Source organism: Brachionichthys hirsutus, unplaced genomic scaffold, assembly GCF_040956055.1.
Source record: "Brachionichthys hirsutus isolate HB-005 unplaced genomic scaffold, CSIRO-AGI_Bhir_v1 contig_748, whole genome shotgun sequence".
In the NCBI taxonomy this organism is placed as follows: Eukaryota; Metazoa; Chordata; class Actinopteri; order Lophiiformes; family Brachionichthyidae; genus Brachionichthys; species Brachionichthys hirsutus.
Window position 1 is genome coordinate 144,998 of NW_027180422.1, and position 22,304 is coordinate 167,301.

At 41.3% G+C, this 22,304-nt stretch overlaps 2 protein-coding genes across 2 annotated transcripts; both read right to left on the reverse strand.

The window, feature by feature from the left end:
• Positions 1-12,559: 12,559 nt before the first annotated feature.
• Positions 12,560-15,686, reverse strand: LOC137914822 (histamine N-methyltransferase-like). Its single transcript, XM_068758317.1, has 7 exons — positions 15,644-15,686; positions 15,239-15,379; positions 14,670-14,722; positions 14,102-14,209; positions 13,338-13,468; positions 13,152-13,245; positions 12,560-12,992 (listed from the first exon to the last, which is right to left on the reverse strand). The coding sequence occupies exons 2-7, from the start codon at positions 15,364-15,366 to the stop codon at positions 12,640-12,642; spliced, it is 867 nt and encodes a 288-aa protein (XP_068614418.1). The 5' UTR covers positions 15,367-15,379; positions 15,644-15,686; the 3' UTR covers positions 12,560-12,639.
• Positions 15,687-17,465: 1,779 nt separating this feature from the next.
• Positions 17,466-21,099, reverse strand: LOC137914819 (histamine N-methyltransferase-like). Its single transcript, XM_068758313.1, has 6 exons — positions 20,966-21,099; positions 19,643-19,695; positions 18,590-18,697; positions 18,358-18,488; positions 18,091-18,184; positions 17,466-17,923 (listed from the first exon to the last, which is right to left on the reverse strand). Exons 1-6 carry the CDS (start codon positions 21,097-21,099, stop codon positions 17,562-17,564), a joined length of 882 nt encoding a protein of 293 aa, XP_068614414.1. The 3' UTR covers positions 17,466-17,561.
• Between the last annotated feature and the right edge of the window lie 1,205 nt (positions 21,100-22,304).

Here is a 22,304-nt window from a genome sequence, read left to right on the forward strand (position 1 = left end):
GGCGCTAAATCGATGTGGTTGGGATTAGGACGTGTTCAGGAATGTGTGCGAACATCACACAGGAGTAGGACACAAACAGCCCCGTCTTCGGTCACAAAAATGTGTGACCCACAAATCAACCCGGACCTCTACTACTACTTTTTCCACCGCATATCTTAAATACACGGTGTTGTGCTTTTAAATCAGGGGTGCCCAAACTCTCCCATGGAGGGCCGAGACACCCCAGGCTTCCTTTCCAACCATCTCTCCAGCAGCTGATCTCACTAATGAGCGCCTTCTCTCAAATTGAAGCTGCTGTTGATAATTAAAATCACCTGCTTTAGTAACCGGCGGGAAGGAAAACATGCAGAGTTTGAAACAAGGCGAAAACAATTAGTTTAGAAAAGGTTTCTCAACCCAAAAATGGGAATGTCTTTCTCAATCAGATATATGTTTTTAAAAACTTTCTTTCAGGTCACAAATATATACTATTTAATACTTCGCCATCTGACCACCCTTGCATCCGTTAGCATACTAACTTTATTAACTTTACATCTAAAATCATAACAATGATTACAACAATAAGACATTTCTGTGCGTAACAGCCATTATCAAAAGCAGTAAAACAAATGTGACAGCCCAGAGAGCCCCCCCCCCCCCCCCCCCCGGAACCCTCGTAAACTCCCCGCAGGAATGGTGTGATGAACGACTCAAGGCCAGCTCTGGCCCAGGGATGCTCCACTGAACCATGCTTTTGATCTATCTTCCGGCCTTCCCATATTAATGATGAGGTCACCGCGTTGAGGGTCACGGCATTGCTGATAAAAGCGCAAGGCCCGCTATTTGTTACGAGCCCAACCTGACTGATCATAACTCTTTTGATGAAAGGGGACATGATTTTATACTGGGTGCTGTCACACGTAAGACGTGGCAGCTTTGCTCCTAATATAATGTCGTTTGAGGTTCACAGTGGATGAGCCCCATTATGGCCAATGTAAAAGAGGCTGTTGTCACTTATAGGACGATGATAATGGTCTTCCAGGGGCCGTTTGGGACGCCGGGCGAGCTCAAATAGCACATGGTGTACCTGGTGTAGGCGGGTGTCAGTTTGTATGGTTGTGATATTTGTTTAAGTTGTAAGCACAGAGATATTTGACTGATAGAACAGAAATGGAAACTAAAATATATTCGCACTGTTTCAACTTTAATTCATGAGTTTATTCCTCCAGCAAGAGGGTGAGCATTTTGTTTCTGTTGGTTTGTCTGTCTGTCTCTTTGCAGGATTATTGCAAATTGCTGTGAATACATTAGGATAGAGAGATATAATTATGGCCGAGAGACAAACAGCCGGTCATGTTAGCATTCATTCTTTAATTTAGAGTAACTGAGTTATTGACGTCTTTGGACTCTGGGACGAGACCAGCGTAGATACAGGGATATGGGAAGACACACACACAAGTTCTGGGATGGAAGCACACAACATTTTTTTTATTAACATTTATATCCTTCTTTCTTTCTTTTTAAAGTAGAAGCAGAAATGTTTGCTTTTTTTAAATGACACAATCTATCAGGAGACATTGAAGCACTTGGTTAAACTAAATGTTGTGCTGCGTTCCAGACCTCGTCCATCCTTCACCTCACTTCCTGTATCGATGATACAGTCGGCCAGGAATGCTGGTGTTACTTATTATGCTAATGAAAGGATGAATGCAGCGAGCGCTCTAATGGCTTGTTGTGAATGTCAGTACGGACAATAAATTAAGCTGTGGCACTGCAGCCAGGCGGGCGCTCTTTCCAATCAAGTAAAAGTCATCCAGCAGGATCCTTGCAATTTGTACACATTACCTCATTGATATTCGGTATATCCGAATATCAACGTTACGGCGGGGTCTTGAGGAATGGCTAAACTCTTTGCTCCCTGCAAACGCACACCTTCCGTGGAGCTGCTTGGCGAGAGTCCATTATCAGCGGCGTACACGTTTGTGCATGCAAGCTTTGGTAAATTCACACAACACGGTTGATTGAATCGTCTGAGACAGTTTTAAAACGCTTCCTCCACTATGTTGTTAAAGTTTCTATTACTCCTAACATCCTTTCCACTTTCGAAAAACCCGAATATGAACTTTTGACGTGCCATAAAACATGTTCATGTCGACTTTAAACTCCACTGGAAGTTGCTTCTTCACCGCCTCTCTGTATTTCCTTTCTTAATGCATAATCTGAACCCATATATTGAACCTTGTGTATTAGATTTAGCACAAAACACAACTTCTTCTCTCCCCCTGAGGGATCTGTTGAGGTTCACTGAAGGACTCTCAAAACATCAGGGCAATCACTGCCTGCGCTGAATGGCATTCTCTCCACACTCTCACTCCAGCAGCCGTGCTACGCTTCATTTGAGCCGACATCCGGCCGGAGAGTGATCTGAGAAGCCGGAGAAGTCTTCCCAGCCATTTTGTGGGCGTCTGAACGTCCCGCGTTCCTCTGTATTCATTAGCAGGCTGGTCACAGCGATGCGATGGAGCGCATCCTCTCAGGGGGCTGCAGGGACTGTCAGAGTGACGGAGACAGATCGCAGGCGGACCAGCGAAAGGACCTGCCATAGATTAACTCGTCTGCCAGCAGGGGGGGGGGGGGGGGGTACTCCGTGGTACCATTTGTTTTCAGCTCAATAGATAATTTTTCTAATTAACCTTTAAATGCATTGAAATGTGTCACATTTACAGTGACGACTGTTGAGCATCTTGAGAACTTTTCCTTTGGTCCTATCGGCAATGTCTTCCTAAATGTAGGAGACATATTTAGTCTGCATGGGCTGTATGTCTTGGTCAATGTGTGTCAAGCTTCTATATATATAAACCTTTTTTATGTGCAAATTGCAATATGTCATCTTGGCGTTATCCCCAGGGGAAACAATGCAGTATTGATCTAGAGTACATGGGACTCATAGAGGTCACAAACTCTGATTGTATTTGTTATTGAGGAGAGTGAGAGCGATCGACAGTGGCAGTATATCTGTCAGTCCGCAGGCATCAGTGTAGCTTTGCTCATTAGATCATTAAAGGCCATCTGAAAACCTCACATGGAAATAAATTAGTGCGTCTGTCGCCATTATGTACACGTACACGCATTCTGATGCATATCTACAACACGAGTGTGGTTCATCAGCGTGCAAGCAATCCAATGCACCAAAAATGTGTTTATATGTCAAATGAACAGAACAGTTTGGGAGTTAGACTTATCTCTCAGAGTACAGCCGAGTGGACATTCAATGTCAAACCTCATATTTACCACCAAATGTTGCCCCTGGGGCAAGAGAATTTCTCTTCTGCAAATAAATCCAAAAGGGCTATCACAGGGAGATTTGCACAAGCCCAGAGTGGTTCTTGCTTTAGATTAAAAAAAAGTGTAATTCCACAGACATCTGGTTCAAGAAAAGGAATTTAAGAGCTGCGTGGGTGCCAGCACCGATGCGACATCTTGGAATGGGCTATTGCTTTAAAATGGCTCCGGGCTGTGTACCCTTCCCTGTATTTGTGCCATATTATGAGCTTGTCTTGTGTCTGCTCTCCCCTCTTCCCAAAGTTTAAAACCTAATCTTCTTCTTGGCGCATGGCTGTTTTTTTGATAAGGAATCTAAACTGGGTCAAGGACTCGACGAGTAAAGTCACTGAGCGGTAATTAAAGCACTCGCCAACGCTACAGTTCAAACTGTCTCTGGTGTGAGCTTTGAGATAAAAATCCATTCAAGGATTCTGAGAGCCATTGTTTCCCTTTCCTCATGTGTAAAATCATGCTCTTGCTCTTTTTTTTCCGAGAGTCTGTAATTAAGAAAGCCAAGCTATTATCAAACCACTGAAGGGACTGGAGCGGCGCTGCCTGTTCACCTATTCATTCAAATACGTAGCAGGAGGCAATGTGATTTCTACACAACTGGGATTCTGTAATTTATCCTTGACAATTTCTCCCTGTCCAAAATAAAGAGTGTAACGACAGTTATATAGTGTTTAATTTTGTCTGATGTATTTCTTTTCTTTTCTTTTTTATTTTGCTAGTATATGACTTATAAATATATCAGGGGGAAGGCAAACAAACATTTTCATTTACAGCAACATAATAATCTTACATTTTGTTATTTGTTCATGTAAATCCGAAATATATAGTAAATCATAAAGGATTTATGGTGGCCAACAATTTAAATATTTCAAAAATACTCAACTGAATGGAATCACCCTGCTAAGGTAAAGAAAGCACTAAACAGAAGTGTGGATCTGGGGAACAACAATGGGTCGACCATTCCCTTGTGAAATTCATAATCCTGTCTGTAAGAAGACGATATTGGGCTGCTACCTCAATCTACATTTTGCCTGTGGTCTTTTTGTTTCTTTAGGAGAGCCTCCGGCTGAGCATTACAAGTTTTTAATCTGCCATTTCAGAGACTAAAGTCACCTTTCACTGTCCCTCGTTCGCTCTCTTTTTTTTTTTCTCTTGCTGAGTTCCTCACTAAGCAACCTCACTATTTCACACACTATTAAAAGAAATCCGCTAATGCATGGGGGTAGGGTCCTTGACTTGTGGAACGGAAAATGATATCGTTTTCTGAATTCTCTTTTAAAAAAAAGACCCAAGGCATCTCGAGTAGCGTTTATGACCCTGAGATTAGACACTTTTTATGGCTTAATGTACTGCCTTGGGGTATTTCTGCCAGAAACTGATTTTCATATTGATGTGCGACGTTGAGCCTTCTCCCATCCACATATTGGCTCATGCATCACCTGGACACTGCAGCTGCCAAGCCTGGGTGACAGGAAGTGAAGCGGGCAATTCCTCTGTTAATAAATAAACAAGGGATACGCTGCGAGTACACATCATATTCCCACGGCTCCAGGCGTTCAGCTACGCACTGCACATTTCATTACCATTAACATTGCATGATGTTCAGTCTCAGGTTTTCCTTTCACAAAGCAGAGTTATGACATTTTTTTTTATGGATTACCATGCACAATAATCAACAATTCTAATGAGTAAGTGTATATATGCAGACATTCTGGGTTGTATTTATTTGTCCTGGCTTTAGGATAATCATAAAATGTAATTAAAAAACGACAACAACATCTGTATCTAGCATGTGTGCTAAAGTTGCCTGTGCATGGACAATATGTAGACACCAGCAAAGTAGATTGAAACCATTCAATATAAATCATGCGACTGGACTTTTCCCCTCTTGTCAGAGTGATTAAAAAAAAAAAAAACCAGAGCAGTCGTGGAATTACATGGAGCAGAGCTTTGCATGTATTACACAGGGGAAGACTAAGGAGAGATTATCCAAGGCCAGATGTGTCTTCTCTCCAAGAAAAAAAACAAGCAGTCCGCCAAAAAAGCAGGAACTTCCTACTGATGGCAAGCATCAAGCAGCGGGTCGCTCGATTGGAGCATCACGCCGGCTGTCTCTGAATATGCAAGATTTCAGGTTTAGGAATCGGCCGCACTTTGGTGTTGTTGACACCCCATCCGTCATGCTTAAACAAACATTTACCAAGTTCACGGATTGACAGTAATGCAGCTTTAGCCTCAGCCTGCTCTCAAGCAAAAAAAAAAAAAAGCCCTGCCTGTTTATCCATTTCCGAGAAGAAGAAGAAAAGTGGAGTTTAAAGTTGCCTGTGAAAAAGACCTGTGAAACACAATTTGCAACAAGTAATACATTGTTCGGGATGAAAAGGCGTAGCCTGACTAAAACTAAATAGATATATATCACTTTTTATACAAGATGTCCTTGCATCCAATTTTTTTTCTGGCTTAATTCTGAGATAAAATGTTCCTCGAGAAGCATTCCAAGGCAACGGCATCCTGTAGTTCATGAGCTATGACTCCAGAGCGCAGGAGCCAGCATGCTCCTCTCAGCGCAGATTGCATTTTATTGAACCAGGACTTGTCAGCATTTTTGGTGAGCTGGTAAAATATAATTGTGCCATCCTTTATAAAGCAGTGTTGGGGTGACAGCGCCCAGAGAAGCTTCATTACTCTGCTTTTTATTGGGGTGTGAAGAAGAAGAAGAGGGGACATTCTCCCGGTGATGAATAACATCTCTCTCTCGTGAAGTCAAGGTAAAACACACTCACAGCGTTCGCGTGCTCCACTGGATGTACATGGATCATTTGAAAGGAAATCAATTTAGCTGAAGAATTAGAGCTGGTTGCCATAATGGTTTTTATCCGACACTCGTCAATATCTGTATTGATTTGCTAGTATAGTATTGAACCTTGTGAAAAAATTAATAAATGCTTTGCAAACAAGTGCGTGAAAATGCATTGTATAATATCCATCATGATTGTCTTCACACTGCTACACAGTGAAGCCCAAATGAAGTGTGGTGAATGTTCTTGTAGTGCTACTGTCCTGGAATATTAAACATCATCTTTTATAATAGCATTACACATACACATACACATATATGTATATATTTCATGTGCTGTAAAAGCATCCACTTGTTTTATGAAACAGGAATTATCCTGCTGATTCCAGCCAATACAATAAAATAGCATTTGCGGCTTGTACTGATTCTCCAAAGTAGCTAGCGTTACACCTGGAACTGACCCAATGGCTTTTAGAAGTGCGTTAACTCCAGAGTGACTCACAGCTCCTGAGAGAGATAGCAAACTCCCCCATTCACCTGCACCGTGAGTCCTCAGGTTAAGCAGCCATCTTTAGTGTGAGGTGATCCTCAGCAGCGTTGTAAACACCTCCTTATTAATGGGACGCAGAGCTTGTTTGACAATTTAGCAGGACAGTTCATTAGAATGGGATTATCTGTGAACACCGGCAAAGCGAAATACAATGCGAGGGCCGAGGGATCGCGATGATGAGTTATGAAGACAGAGGGGCCACTCCAGGGACCTGCACTTTAAATAGAGCGCCAACAATTCCGACTTCATTTCCTATGCACAATCAAGCCCACACCCATGAGAGGGAGCATATTTAAGATCCAAGGAATGGATGTGAACCAGAAATGGCATTTAATAAAAGTGAAAGACAAGATACTAGTTGATTAATGCGCCGAAGAATAATAAAGTCATTGCCGATCTTCAGGGAAATGTAAGGTCTAAATTCTCTTTTGTTCCTGACAGAGATTAAGTACAAATATCCTCACTGCTGGGATTAACTTGTGGCAGGACTGGTCCACGCCACGATTGGTTTTTAATTCAAGTCCTGTATTTGGTCACTAACGTAGCTGCAGGAGAGGCGCGGAGGCATCTTCAGTAATGACGGTGATAAAACACAGCAGATAGCATCTGCACGGTCTGACTGATAAGGACTTACGGTAAGAGGCTTCTGCTGACACGTCAGATTGCCACCATAGTTCTGTTTAATACTTTTAATTTGATCATTTCAGCGTTTACTAAAGATTTCCACGCTTATCCGCTGCAACAAACACCATCACCAACTGCTAAATATTGACTTATTTATTTTCCTTTGCATCCCGGACTAATTAAATCCTTGTTGCGCAAGCGATTGACCAAATCGCCAAAGCAGTGATAAAATTACACACAAGATCAAATGAAATTGGTGTACAATTATACAAGGATTCAGTATTTTTTTTATTTTATTGCATTTTTATTTATCAGAAATAATAAAATTATATATACTGCATATATATGTATTTATTTATATTGGAGGAAGCTAAAATATATGATAGGTAAGAATAATCTAAAAGACCTGTTCTATTGCTGAAAACCAATATGTCAATCAAACCTCAGTTTTCTCAGCATGAGGAAAACAACAACTGGCATTGTCTGATCCGCCCCCACAGCAGTCGGTGACGAGCAGATCCTCAAACGCTGCACCACGTGAGGGGAATTGGGGGTGTTTAGTGTGTAAACGTCACCCTCACTGTAATTAAGGAAGGATCTCGCCCTCAGGAACTCTCAGTGGACAAAGTGAACTGTCACTTTTAGAAAATGAGTAAATATGGGCTTAAAGAGCATGGCTTCGAGTCAGAATGAAGTTGTTTCTCAAAATTGTTATCGCCATTTGTCAGACACTCTGAAATTTCTTTAGAAGTAGCCTAGTTTTATTTTTATTTTTTTCCCGCTTGAGCTTTTCCTCTCGTCGGGTGAAGTTTCACAGCTGCAGCAGAAAAAAACAAAAGGCATAAACTTGGATATATAATTTATAAATCTACGAAATGTGCTCTCTTATCTGTAATTGATCAAAATTGGAACAGAAGGGGCCAATTAGTGGCTTTTTTTGGCCTGGTTTATCTCGCACTGCTCGTGCAATATGTGGCACGCAGAATAAATATGATGCCATTTCTTATCTGTGGCAATCCTCCATATTCGTACCCACAGGAGCGGTCCGGAAAATCTGACTATGAGGGCCTCAAATTACTAGATTAATGAGACAGACAAAGGCAAACTTGATTGGAGCAGCACCCTTTCTGATTTGTGGATAATCTGCCAGGATTGATTGAAGCCTTTAGGAGAACTTCCACGCAGCACAATTCATGTAGAGACTCGGGTGAAAACATTTTCCTCAATGAGGAATCAATAAAGAAAAAATAAATCTGAGAATCATCAATCAAATTGTCTTATTCTGTTGGACTCCACCGTTTGCAGACAGCAGGTGAGAAGCAGGAAAGATTTTCCAGAATGAAATACAACGCAGGCATCAGCACTTTACAGGGCTGGGATCAGCGCTACAGTTCAAGGCCCGGACGCAGTCGCTGCCCATTAAAGAGCGTGATATATTTTAGGGTCACTGAATGTCCTGCACAGGTCTCAGCGAGGTCTGCACGCCGACATGACGGCTGACTGAAGATGGGGGGGGGGGGGTCAGAATGCTTCTCCACACAGAGCGGACCACATTAAAGAGGTCAGACGTCTGAAGAATCAATCTGACCAAACAGGGTTTTCTACTTAAAAATTTCAACTTTCCTTTTTTGTCATATTCAGGCCATCAATACTCGTAACATGCTGCAGTATTAATCATCGATTCTCATTCGCTGTGAATTTGCCAGTTTGCAAATGTTGTTTGTTTCATGACATTTCTTCCAGGTGAATTAGGGCAGCGTAAGCTTACCTGAAGTCGAGTATTATCTCTGTGCTAAACCTCCGCACTGACAGGCAAGGAGTCGACTTCATGCAAAGCCTTATCTCGCCGACCGCTCTGAGAAAGCCATACATCATAAACCAAACGCTTTATTCGGGCATGCAAACACCTGACATATTGCACATTCAATACACGTGGGGACAGCTTATTGATACTGAATAATAAAATGAAGAATGTAGCATGTGATCTCAGCTCTATAAACATAATCACAGTAACAATAATTACACTTTTCAACATGGCCTCGTTGCACTCGAGACGAGGGAGCGAAGCCCGATGAGCGCCGCGGAGCCTGGAGGTTCGGCTCTGACAGCTGGCCACATGGACCGGAGGATTTTCTTTACCTCGATGCTTCGCCGCAACCGTGTCAGCAATTTTTGCAAAAGCTGCAATGTCTGATCTGTGCACAGTGCCAAAGAAGTGTTTATGGATTTAGGGTTTCATCCTCAGTCCACTGTTTTTTTATGGCATTTCCTGCAGGATACATGCAGTAGGTGAGGTTTATATCGAACTGTACATCAAACACTCAAGAGAGATATACCGGTATATATATATCAAGCATTATTCCATTAACTACGGTGGAATAAAAATAAAAACAGTATGCAACTAACAACGTAACACTATCCAGTTGTAAAGCACTTCTGAGTGTGATCAATCATCGCGGAAACAAGGCGATCTGAGAGCATTTATCCAGCGGAGAACTTCCTCTATGATAAGACACCAACTGGCATGCGAAGTAAATAGTTCTTGAAGAGCATTAGCGGCAAACAGTGTCTTGAGGTTGATTATCTCAGTGACTAATGCTCTGTCACTCTGTGGGATAGGAGGGGGGGCCCAGCGAGGACCCCCGGTAATGGAGCCCGAGCAGGTGCTGAAAGCCCACTGACATCAGCAGGGAGTGCACTGACAAGAATTTCTGATGAATTTCAATTACCGATCAATTAAAGCTAATGAGGTAAATGAGCAGCCAGAATCCATTTGCGCGATAGCTCGAGACAAGACCTTGGCGGTTTGACGTGACGTTGGTCATTTTCCACTGTTTGAAATGTTTCGCATTAGACCTCTAGGAGGATGCATTCCTCATTATATTTCACACATTACAGATTGTTTTAGGATGTCTGTTAAAAGTTGATGCTCTCCCGGCTGTCTTGTTATGTCCACATGTAAGATTAGTCCGCCCTCTGCTGGAGATGCCGCGCAAATGCATATGAAGACGACAACTTGTATTTTGTTGCCACCTGCTGGCTCTGAGATGAAAAGCATCATGGGGAAACCAATGTTTAAAGGAGTCTGTCTGTCTTTCTGTTAGCAATATAACTCAAACGGTTCTGGACGGCTCTTGATGACATTTTCAGGAAATTTTGGGAATGTTACCAGGAACAGATGATTCAATCGTGTTGAAGATCCAGAAGAGATCCTGGATTCTGGATCATTTTTTAACTTTTCATTAACATTGCAGTCAATGGAGCTTCATAATTTGTTCCACAATATCTCGGTTCATTATTGACCTTGTATTTATGACACAATCCTGTAGGCTGGGAACCTCTATCTTACACCCAATTGTATCCAGATCGGATCCGAATTGCAGATATTATCAAGATATATATATAAAGAAATGGGTATACACTTGCGTTTCCGCCAACTGTGCATTTAATATTAGAGAGGGAGATTTATAACAAGCGTCGTCATATAGCTGAGTCAATTCCACATCGGAGCATGTGACCAGATTTCTTTAATTACCATTAAGTTAAAATGTGCGCATTGAAATGATGTCTAAGGAGTTTATTAGGGACTGGAACTGGCTTCCATCCACGCCTGCAGCATGACATGTTACAGCCGTCCAAACAGGGACACGCATGACAGTCTCTATTTCCAGTGGGTCCAGAGGGCTTAGCATGTGGGACTTATATAAATCTACTAGCTTACACAGAGTAAGAGTTAAATCATTCTGGGGGACCCAAGGACAACATAGAGAGAACATTTAAAGCATCAGAGTCCCAGAGACTGAACACCAAAACCTTCTCATTTCATCATCTCACAACTTACTTTTATAAAAACCATTACTTCATACTTGTGCTCATACCAGCCACAGCTAAAAAGCTTTTTTAAATTGTTTTAATTAATTCCTCTATTAATATTTGGTCCGGTCTTGCGTACATACATCTTGTGCCCTGATTTCCTGCTTCGTGACAGACAGATGGCTTTAAATGAACATTTAATTAATCATTAAAATGCTGTAATCAAATGTGCTTCTCTGCCTGACCTCAAAATTCCATCAGTCGAGGTTCTGTCTTTATTTCCTGCTCCAGTACCAGCAGAGCGTGAACTCAAGAATGACACAACCTTTTATGTGGACTGTACAAACAGTCGACTACGTGCACATTCAGCAGATCCAGAGCAACATGAGCACTGATCTGAAGTGAATTTGTCTGACATTTGCTCGACGTGAAGCTCATTTTAGCCTCCTGCAGCTCCTGAGGGAAATACCTCGCTCTCCAGTAACCAAGGCAGCTGCTCCGCTGCGTTTACCAGCTGCTCAAGAACGCTGCCATTCGGTAATTATGAATGTAATGTATTTATAGAGCTAATTGCTACATCAGTATAGTCACAAAGTGTGGCCATAATATAGGAGACAAAGGAAAAGATTTTAAATATTGACACGATAATGAGAAAATGAAATAGAGATAAATACTTATAAGGTATTGTCTAGACACGTTTGTTTTCAGTTGCTTTTAAATTCTTTTTAAAATGCTATAACCAACCTTGTAATCAAGAAGAACATTGTCTCTATCCAGTGAGTGAAAAAAATCATGCCTGTACTCGTACTAATATCTGCACCACATGAGGTATGGCAGAGAAAGACGGTTGGGTCTGCCATCATAAAATACTCCACCAAATGACTCTGAGCAAATACTACAAATACTACAAACATTACCCAACCTCAGGGAGCAGAGCTCACCTCATGTACCTCATGCATGCAATCACAGCCATCCAGAATCATCAATGGATGGACAGCGAGTAGGCACCATTTCAGCTGCATCGTCAAACACCATGTGTGGGACGAGAACAGAACAGGTTCCAATTGGTGCTCATTAGAGTTCCTCAGATCTACATTTTGCACTCTTTGTATTCTGAACTGTTATCGCGTAGAACTTGTAACCGGCTGGTGTCAAAGATAGTAACAAAGGAACACCTTGTATTTTGACATCAAAAGATCAATCCTGACAATATTGCTGTTTGTTGTAGATTGATTGATTGATTTGTTTTTGTTTTTTAGGTGTGCTCATCACTTTTAGGTGAAAATAGTTCGCTTCGGGGACTAAAAAGGATAAGTGAGAGTGAAGTCGTGCTTCAAAGAGCAGAACTTCTGCTTTTCTGTTGAACATGAACATTCTGAGGCATTGATTGTGCTGCAAAATGAATTCTTTTTATCGATCATTACATTACACAGCATCAATAAAAGGAGACAGACTACAGGTACTGAAACGTATAAAATGTGTCGCTCTGGGTTAAATGGTTGCATAAAAGAGAAATGAATTATTCTCTCAGAGCACAAAATCAAGCATGAACGATTATGCAGCTCATTTTAGCCTTGAACATCACCCTGCCTCCCTTTTCAGTGCTACACTTAGCCTTGAGGAGGTCTAAGATGCCAGCTCTGGTCTCTGGGGTGGCAAACTGGGAGAAGTCTTCTTTGGCTGTCATGTAATTCAGAAGACGTTGTCCTGTCTCACTGGTCGGCTCGAAGCACTCGGTGATATCGAAGGTGTTGGGAACGTCGTGTTCCTCGTACTCGAGGCCCTGGCTCGTCAGGCACGCGGTGACCTCTGCTGACGAACGGTACTCTGAGATAGAGTCACCACAGAGCTCCTTGTTGTACGTCTTCCAGAGGGTGTCCCAGCCATCATTAGCTGGGTGGATGGGGGAAAAGAATACATCAAGAAAAACTGTACTCTTGGTTATCTAATCATTATCAGTATTATTTATTTTTTAATCGAGGACGTTGTTTTTCACAGAAAAAAACTCAATGTGGTAACATGCAGATTGTAACAATTCTTTGCTCACGCTACCTGTTTCAATAACGATCACAAGCATGCCATTGTCCTTCAGAAGGCTGTGGAAGAACTTGATGGAATTGGCGAGATTATCCACGTAGTAGAGCATCTGTCAAGGAGCGAACAGCGGTGGACCTTTAATTAAAACTTTGAAAAGAAGCCCACAATGTGCAGTCGCTTGGGAAACAAAAAACTCTGTACCTGGATCATGTGTATGAAGTCAAATTTCCTGACATCCCCCTTTGCTTTGACTCGCTTCTCGTAGTCCTCACTGCTCATCGAATGCCAGTCAAATGGGATCTCCTTAAGGTTGGGGGTCTTTGCTATCAAAGCTGAGTGGGACACAAAATAAAAACAGTAGAGGAAATAACAGCATAGGGCACTATTATCCTAGAAAAAAACATCACGTGCTCAAAATCTGCACCACAAAACCCGGCGAGTTTCAATGTTACGATCAAACACAAATGCAGACGGACAATAACAAACAGCCACTCATTGTATTTTTGGCATGAGCAGCGGCAAAAATGGAACCCATAAGAAGACACATTTTTGTCCCGTTGTTGAAATCTGATTGCAAATCAAATAATTGTAGCCCCTCCCCCCCTTCCCTTTTTTCCCCGCATAATTAGCATCTATTGTTCAGATGCATTGAATGCGACGCAAAAGAAGAGTGAGAGTTTACAAGGATGGAATATGTTATGATCCAATTCTGTGTATTTCTGCAGTCAGTGAAAACAAAGCAGCAGCTGAACACAGTACGAAATATAATTAACTTATGTCTGGCGCGAGTAAATGTGATTTCTCTGACACGTATTTATCTGTACTAACCTACTTTTCCATACAATTCTGACAATGATTTTGTTTCACAAAAGGTTCAGAAGAACGAATGATGGAAGCAAAAAAGAGAGACAGAGGAAGGAAAATCCAAAGCATTCCCACAGGTGGCGCTTTTGAACGTTCACTACCTTTGAAGTTGTCGGTAAGCTGAGATCTGCCCTCGACAATGTCAGCGGAGATCGGAACAGCGGGGAACGCAGACTGCAGCAGAGAGAGCATGTGGACGTCCACCTCCCCTGGAACAAACAGGCAGCCTCTGTGTGACGCTGCGTCAGCTTCAAAAGCAATGCCCCAAAATAAAGGCTTTGAGAGAATTTGAAACATTCAAATAAGTTCAAGTCAGCGACCTAAAAGTCTTCTCATTTTGGAAAAGAGCAATGAACTTTGACCTTAAAGACTGTGCAATACTTATCTAACCACTGTCCTCATTTGACCCACAGTATATTATTGACTTATCCCAGCAGCCATTGCGGTCTCGCACATCCAACCCTCCCTCCCTCCTGATATGAGCTTTCTCTTCACTGGGCCGTTACTGCTTTTTTGGTCCAGTTCTAAACTATGATCAGATCCCGGTAGAGTGGGTTCACCACTGGTCTTCAAACAAAGCCGGACCATTAAGCACGTGAATCGTTTTCATGCCACAGTTAGAAACCCGTGACGTATTTTTCGATAACCTGCCGTGACGTCGTCACTCACCTCCACCGCTTCCGACGCCGAGGACATCCAGGCTGCTTTTACCGGCTCCAATTCTGCATCAGCACAAGATGGGTGGAAAAACGTTCACACTAGAATGATGAAGAAAGCACTGCTCCACTCATATCTAATAATGATTTTGGTTTTAACTTATGTGTTATATGTACAATACAAGATATCCCTCCATTCTGCCACAATTTAAATCAAAAACCATGGGTGCAGACCGGTAACAAAACGGCTTTCTTTTATGTTCTGCCAAAGGAAATGGGAACAAACAAAAGTTTTCCCAATGGAAAGAAAATAATGTTTTGCCTTACTGTGGTTCTAACTCCAGGAATGTTCACAATTAAAATAATCAAGCATAAAAAAAATAAAACATCCCCTAACTGCAGGAATGTTCCCAATTAAAATAGTCAGGCATTTAAATAAATACATAAAAAAACATCCCTGAACTTTTGACTGAGAATTCTTGTAAATTCTTGACTTATATTCACATCGTCTACTGGGTCGTTCAGTGAAATTATAATTTCATCTATTATGCAGCCCAGCCTTCGTAGGTTTTCCTCCTGTACCTTTTGAATAGTCCGGGCAGGACGTCCTGGACCCCCCCGACCACAGCTTTTTGCTCCCCCGAATGCTGAAGGTAGAACTCCAGAGTTTGGACAGCGCTGCTGTCAGACGTCTTTGCTTCTGTAGACATGGTTGATTCCTTCCTGCAACGCATGAAACACAGAAGTTTGTAAGTTAAAAAAAACAAACTTTATTAACATAACTCACAGGACATTACACAAAACATTCACATCCTCAGAGATCAAAATAGAAGGAACTCTAACAGTGAGGAATACAAAATCACTAATACAATTATATGTGCAAAAGGAAGGAAAGAATGAGAACGAAATAAAATAAACACAAAAATAACCACAAACACAAGAATATGTGCATGCAAATTAAAGTCAAGATAACTATTTATTTGTTACCTTGAAGACGTGGAGAGAAAGAACCGTCATCCGATTGTTGTCCCACGCTTTTATGTCCCTGTTACTGTCCCCCTCCCGTCCCGGTTGCCGTCCCTCTCACGGGTTTGAATTGCGTAACTTTATTTATTCTGAACAAGAAATTCTTCTTCTTGTTGTTTATCGGCGGCTGCCCACCTTTACGCCGCTCCCTCCTGAGCCGGGTATGGCTCAGTTAACACTAATGTAGCTGAGCTGTCCTTATTCAGTTCGAACTTACTCTAAATAAGTGTAAAATAAAAAGTCGGACCCAACTTCCGTTCTGTCACGTTCTTTATCCCCTCCACTGACAATACGGAACATTTACTTCGAAGCCATTTTACGACTCAACATGTTTAATAGTTCCACTTGCAATCACTACTACTTACATTTATCGAGCGTCCACTAAATGTTTATTAGACTACTATCCAATTGATCCAATTTAATGCTTTGTTTTCATTGTTTTGGCGGACTATCGGCAAAGTGTTGTAAATAACTTTTATTATTTGTGTACTTGAACGCCCCTCGCTCGCTGCACACTTCACACAGTGAATCCATTCATTGTCGATCTTCCTTTTATTGTCCAAACTATGTTATTTATCTTAAACGACGAAATACGCCTCTGATTGTTCATGTCTTTGAACCTCATCAAACTTAAGAATACACATGATACAGCAAACCACTAAAACGCTTTGCAGCAAGGCCAGGCATTTATTCTAAACAGGTTTACAAAGATTTATATCAGCTTTGGTGCACAATAAAAAGGGATTTCACTGTCCAAACCAAAAACTGGCAAGACTAGTAAATCCCATGTCTTTAATACATTATGGAATATGAGGCTACATTAAAATAATAAGACACTCTATACCCCAGATAATATCTATGCAAACCAGTTCAGTTTATACTGTGCCATTCCTTTGTGAATTTCTATTTGTTTGGACTCCACTTTTTTACCTCATGTCATCTGCTATAGGCTCGAGTCCCCTGTGACCCAACACAGTATAAACGGTTACAGATGCTCTACAGATACAAATGCTGCCCTCAAGATGGTGCCGTTACTCCATATATCAGCATTTCTTATTGGCTGAGCACAAATATTAATACCAGTGGCTATTGTTGCCATGGTTACCTATTAATAAGTAAATACCTATATGTATCTAATTGACATTTCCAGTCCTTAGAATACTATCTCAGTTAAAGCAAACCCAGTGCAGAACAATTTCACATTTAGGCCTATAGTAATTTCTCATATATTTTAGTCACGTAGAAATGTTTTTATATCCCATGTAAACAAGATTAAATGTTACAAATTCAAATATGATATTTTCGGCATGCTAAATAATGTTTTTTTTTTGATCTGTGACACCTTTGCTGAAATGTAAGATGCAAAAAAAAATGAACAACAATGCAATACCCAAATAATCAACCCCAGAATGAATAAAAAAAAACTAACAAAACCAAGATGATAGCTGAACATGAATACAGCCATGGTCAGTCCGTAAATAATACTAGCACAATCAATGATTTGTTTGTGTTTTGAAAACATGAAAATCAGACTGACGACGCGCTCTCCGCTTGCACACACACACACACACACACAAATACTGCATGCCAGGAAAAGCTGTTGTTCACAAACTTGTTCTTCTCATCTCACACCCTGTACATATGAAATATTTAACTTCACTGTAAAACCAACTTTACATTGACAGTAATTAACTGCTACTAGAAATCAAGGCACATGTTGTTGTTTTTAAACCCCTTCCATACATTTTGAAACAAAGAACTCGTTGCAGCTCTGTCTGTAAGTTACAGCACGTTTCCTGTAATTAAAGAATTATACTGTAATAGTTTTACTAATTCATCCAAACCACAAACCACAATATTCTTTATTGGTCGTCTAATTTTAGGTGAGTCGATCTATTACTATCACTTCAATGTTGTTGTTGAACACAACTTTTCCATCGACCTCCGTGCTACACTCTGGCTGGTGAAGTAACTCCACGACCCCAGCCTTTAGCTCAGGGGGGGCCGTCTTACTGAAGTGCAGCACCTCAGTGAGAAAATCAAGCAGCAGCTCTCCCTTCTCGTCTCCCTCGGTGAAGCACTCTGTGATATCCATTTGAGACTGCAGCTCGTAGCTCTGATAGCTCACGCCCTTGGAGTCCAGCATGGATTTGATATGTCCAGTGGTCACATATTGATTGGTTCTTTTGTGACCGAGCTGGCCCATGTAGCTCTGCCACAGCTTTCTCCAACCACTCTTTCCTGAAATGGGTGACATTAAAGCAAGACTATGAGTCTGTATTTATCCAAAGGCTTTATGCTGTTGTGCATACATTTGATTTTTAACTTCATGATGGATCAGAAACTTATTTTATGTTAATGAGCATAAGGGGGGGGGGGGGGATTTAAGATTAGATTTATTTTATTACCAGACACGAGACAGATGAGAAGCTTCCCATTCTTGTTGAGGAGACTCCTGAAGAAGCTGATTGTGGCTTCAGGATCCTTCACGTAATACAGCACCTGTCGATTTAATCAAAGATAATGAGCTGGCATGTCAAATTAAAGATGTGTTTTTAATAAGGCAAAGCTAGACAAATGTTCCAAATGGGATTAATTGCTGTCAAGCACCTTCAAAATAAACATGATCTAGACGCGTCACAAATATAGTCTGGGATTAGGATGGCAGCACCAACCTGGAACATGTGAATGAAGTCAGCCGTCTTCGTCATCTTTTTCTCTTTCCATTCGTCCTCAAATTCTTCAGAAGTCATCTCGTTCCAATTAAATGTGATATAATCTAAACCTGGAGTTTTTGCCACTAAAGCTGAAGCGACAGACACAAACACAGTGTGGAATGTAACCGCTGCAACAACAGCGTCTTTAATCAACAATGGTTACCATGTTTAATATCAGAATCTCTTTTACCTTTGTATTGACGCAGCTGCCCAGGGTTGGGCTCCACCACCTCATTATCCACCGTAGCACCTGGGTGCTTCAGGTGCAGCTCAGACAGCATCTCAAGGTCGATCTCCCCTTCAGGCACCAAAGTAGTAACAAGAAGCTCATCATGGGGGCCACATGAAAGACACACAAACGTGCAACGACACACTCACACCTACGGACAATTTGGTGTGACCAATTCACCTACGCGGCATCTTTCTGGAGAAGCCGGGGAGAACTCCACGCAGACACAGACACACAAACGCCGCACAGAAAGGAATCGAACCTGGAAGCCTTCTTGATGCGAGGCAACCGTGCTACACACTGCGCCACTGTGCCGTATAACAGAACCAAATCAGCACAATTGAAAGAGGAATTACCATTAGTTAACTAGCATATCATCCCTGTTTGCTAGTTCAACTTGTGCAATAGGTGAGCAAGAAATAGCTCACATCACTTGCAGGAAATGCTATGTTACAAAAATGTCAAATAAAAAATTAAGCCAAAAACAGAAAGCTGCTACATATAATGTGTGCCTGTGGCAGCCATTTGAATCGTATTCAGCGACTGGCAATGGTCATTTTTAAGCAGGTTTTGTTTTTAGTGAAGCTGGCAAGTTACACAGACATGTCACTCTCTCTGAAGAGAATAAAAGCTGTTACCAGATTTAGTTCCTCACTACTGTCATTTCCACCAGCAGACCCTGGACAGGTGAATGATTCCATTCATACTTAAACTGTAACACATCCCATTAGAAAAAGACATTCAAAAACTGAGGATAAAATCATACGTTATAAAATGTATAAAATAATCATAACTTAAAAAAGGACTGACAAAACCCATCAAAAATCATACTTAAAAAAATATTCTTAATAACAACCGTGCTATTATTAAAACCATCTTAAGAAAATCCATCTCGTAACCTGGAGTGAGTTAATATGGAACTTAGCGGGTGATAAATCTTTCTGATTAGTTTGATTATAAGCAACTGAAACCAATCAGCACTGAATGTGTCTTAGAAATACTGCGTGTTCTTACCAGATCCACTTCCAACACCGATGACATTTAGATGGGACGCTCCATTCCCAATGCTGAGACACAAAAAAACAAAAACGTTTTCATCTTCAGAACAATCAGAATCTGGAGATTCACAAGCTGCCAAATGTGTGTCGCATTTGTGGAATGAGTGAAAGTGACAATTCTGCCTTAAACTCTTTAATCTGAGGCTGAGTAAAACTTGTCTCTCCAGTTTACCTGCATGTATTATATTTAGCTTACCGGTAATATTCAATACAAAAAAACAAAAGAAAAAATCACTCATTGCTGCCATTTGTGCTCCTGAACATCCAGAGGATTCAGCTGCTGATCCGCTGGATGTTCCAGTTAATGAAGATCCTTTTTATTTTGTGTCCCGGTTTGCTTTTTAATTCATAGAGGAATTTTCTGCCTGGGCCAGATTGTGCAAAGGTGAGTGTCAAAATATTTGTCACTACACTGTGAGTCAGTGTTTGTTGATTTCATAATTTGTTGACCGGAGAAGCTTGCTTGTCTAACACGACGACGCTGCTCCGTTTGTCCAACAATGGTGGAAAAGAGCCTCAACGACTCTCGATTGCATTCTATTCTACTGTATTCTGAAGTAACTTCCACTACAGATGTGTTGAAGCATCCAATCACATCTGTGAAGCTCACTGCTGAGGCCATTATTCTTTTTATACACCATTAGCATTTTTTTTTGTGTCTTTCGTAATACGCTTGTTCTTTTTATTCCACTATTTGGCTCAGGTGTGGGTCTGAAGCGTTATCCATGCAGTGGCTTTTACAAGGATCTAGAAGTCCACTAGTTAATCTTTAGGTTGACAACATATAACGTTATCTCCTGATTGAGGGCTTGATATTATTTGAGTGAACATAATATGTGCAACCTAGGAAACACAATAGACATTTAAACATTGGTAGTACTCACGTATTCTTGCAATCAGCCGTACTTATCAGAATGATTGAGATACGTGTGTGTACAACTTGGGACATGCTGCTCTAGGCAGTACTAATAAATAACACGTGCCAGCCAAAGAACTGCTTAGCTCAGCACGATGGAAGCACGCAATCACTCGTCAAATATATGCTGTCAATTCTTTGCCTTTTGCCTTTAGTAGTAATGATGAGGACTTTGGTTTATGAGCGCTTTGTATACCGGTATATGGTTTAATTGTTTTATCTCCTCTGAATAGCACCAGATTGGCATTCATCTCCTTCATTCTTGCTGCATTTCTCCTCTTTCGTCTCGCACTGTTGGAGAACAACACTATTTCATTTGACTGGATGGATTTCGCCTGATGACGGGAACGTTGGCAGCTTTACCTCTGCAGGGTCGCTGGGAGCTCAGAGTGGATGAACTTCTGCATGCATTGATGCTCAGAGGAGCGCTGCAGAAAAAGCTCGAAGCTTTTCAGGTACCTGGCATCGTCACTAACCAGGCTCCTCAGTGACGTCATGGTTATGTATCTAAAAAAAAAAAAAAAAAAAAGGAAAGAAAGATTACTTTAACGGTAAAAATAAGTGTAACATAAAAAAAGCGAGTGCACGTGTGACTGATTTTATTCATTATTTCTTCTCTATCGCGCACACACACACGCGCGCGCACTCACGCATATTATACAACAAATTAAAAGCGGTCTTAAACATGTTCGTTTATTATAAATAGCATTCTAATAGCTGCACTCGGTCTCTTCCGTCTTATTATTCTGTTGATGTAATGTCCCGTTACGTTCTGCGCTTCGCTGGATCGTCCAGCCGATGCAGCTCATTATTATTTTTAGACAATAATTACAAAGCGGCGCTTTTATTTAGACAACTGTTGCCAAACGCAACAGAAACAGCCCCCTGAGGACAAATATTCGACGTGATTAGAGCAGATTGGGGCGTGAAAACTAACAATTTAGCGCCACATTATACCCATAACGGATGAAGATGAACGCTTTGTTTTTTTTTACTTACTCGAAGGAGCAGCAGACGCCGGCAATTCCGCGAGATCTGCAGCCGGGAATAAACAAGCCTTCCCACAGCTTCCTATTAAGGAGGGCCATATATGGTAGGACGACAAATCCAGAAGGACAAATGATCTGACCAATGAGGAGAGCCCGTTCTAAAGTTGCAGTAAGGCCCACGCATCAGGTGCGATTGGTTTGACTGAAGGAATATCAGGCTAATTGTATCAAACAATATAAATCAATCAATTATTATCAAGCCACAGTTGTTTTTGAAGTCTGATCATAGGCGGTTTTATTTTGGGGAGAACATTTTTAACTTCCTGAAGATAGAATGATGATGTTTCTATTCCAGAGACATGCTCTAATTAATATCGGATGTTATCGGTATTTATAAGTTGATAAGCGTTAGCATTAGTCTTGAGGTTGATTATCTCAGTGACTAATGCTCTGTCACTCTATGGACTGAGAGCCCCCCCCTAATGAAGCCTGAGCAGGTGCTGAAAGCCCACTGACATCCGCAGGGAGTGCACTGACAAGACTGTCTGATGAATTTCAATTACTGATCAATTAAAGCTAATGAAGCAAATGAGCATCCAGAATACGTTTGCTGAATAGCTGAAGACCTCGGAGGTTTGACACCAGTCGATCGCCACCGTGTGATCACGCTGCTGTTAGGAATGAGGAGGGAAGCAAATGCAGCAAACAGGAAG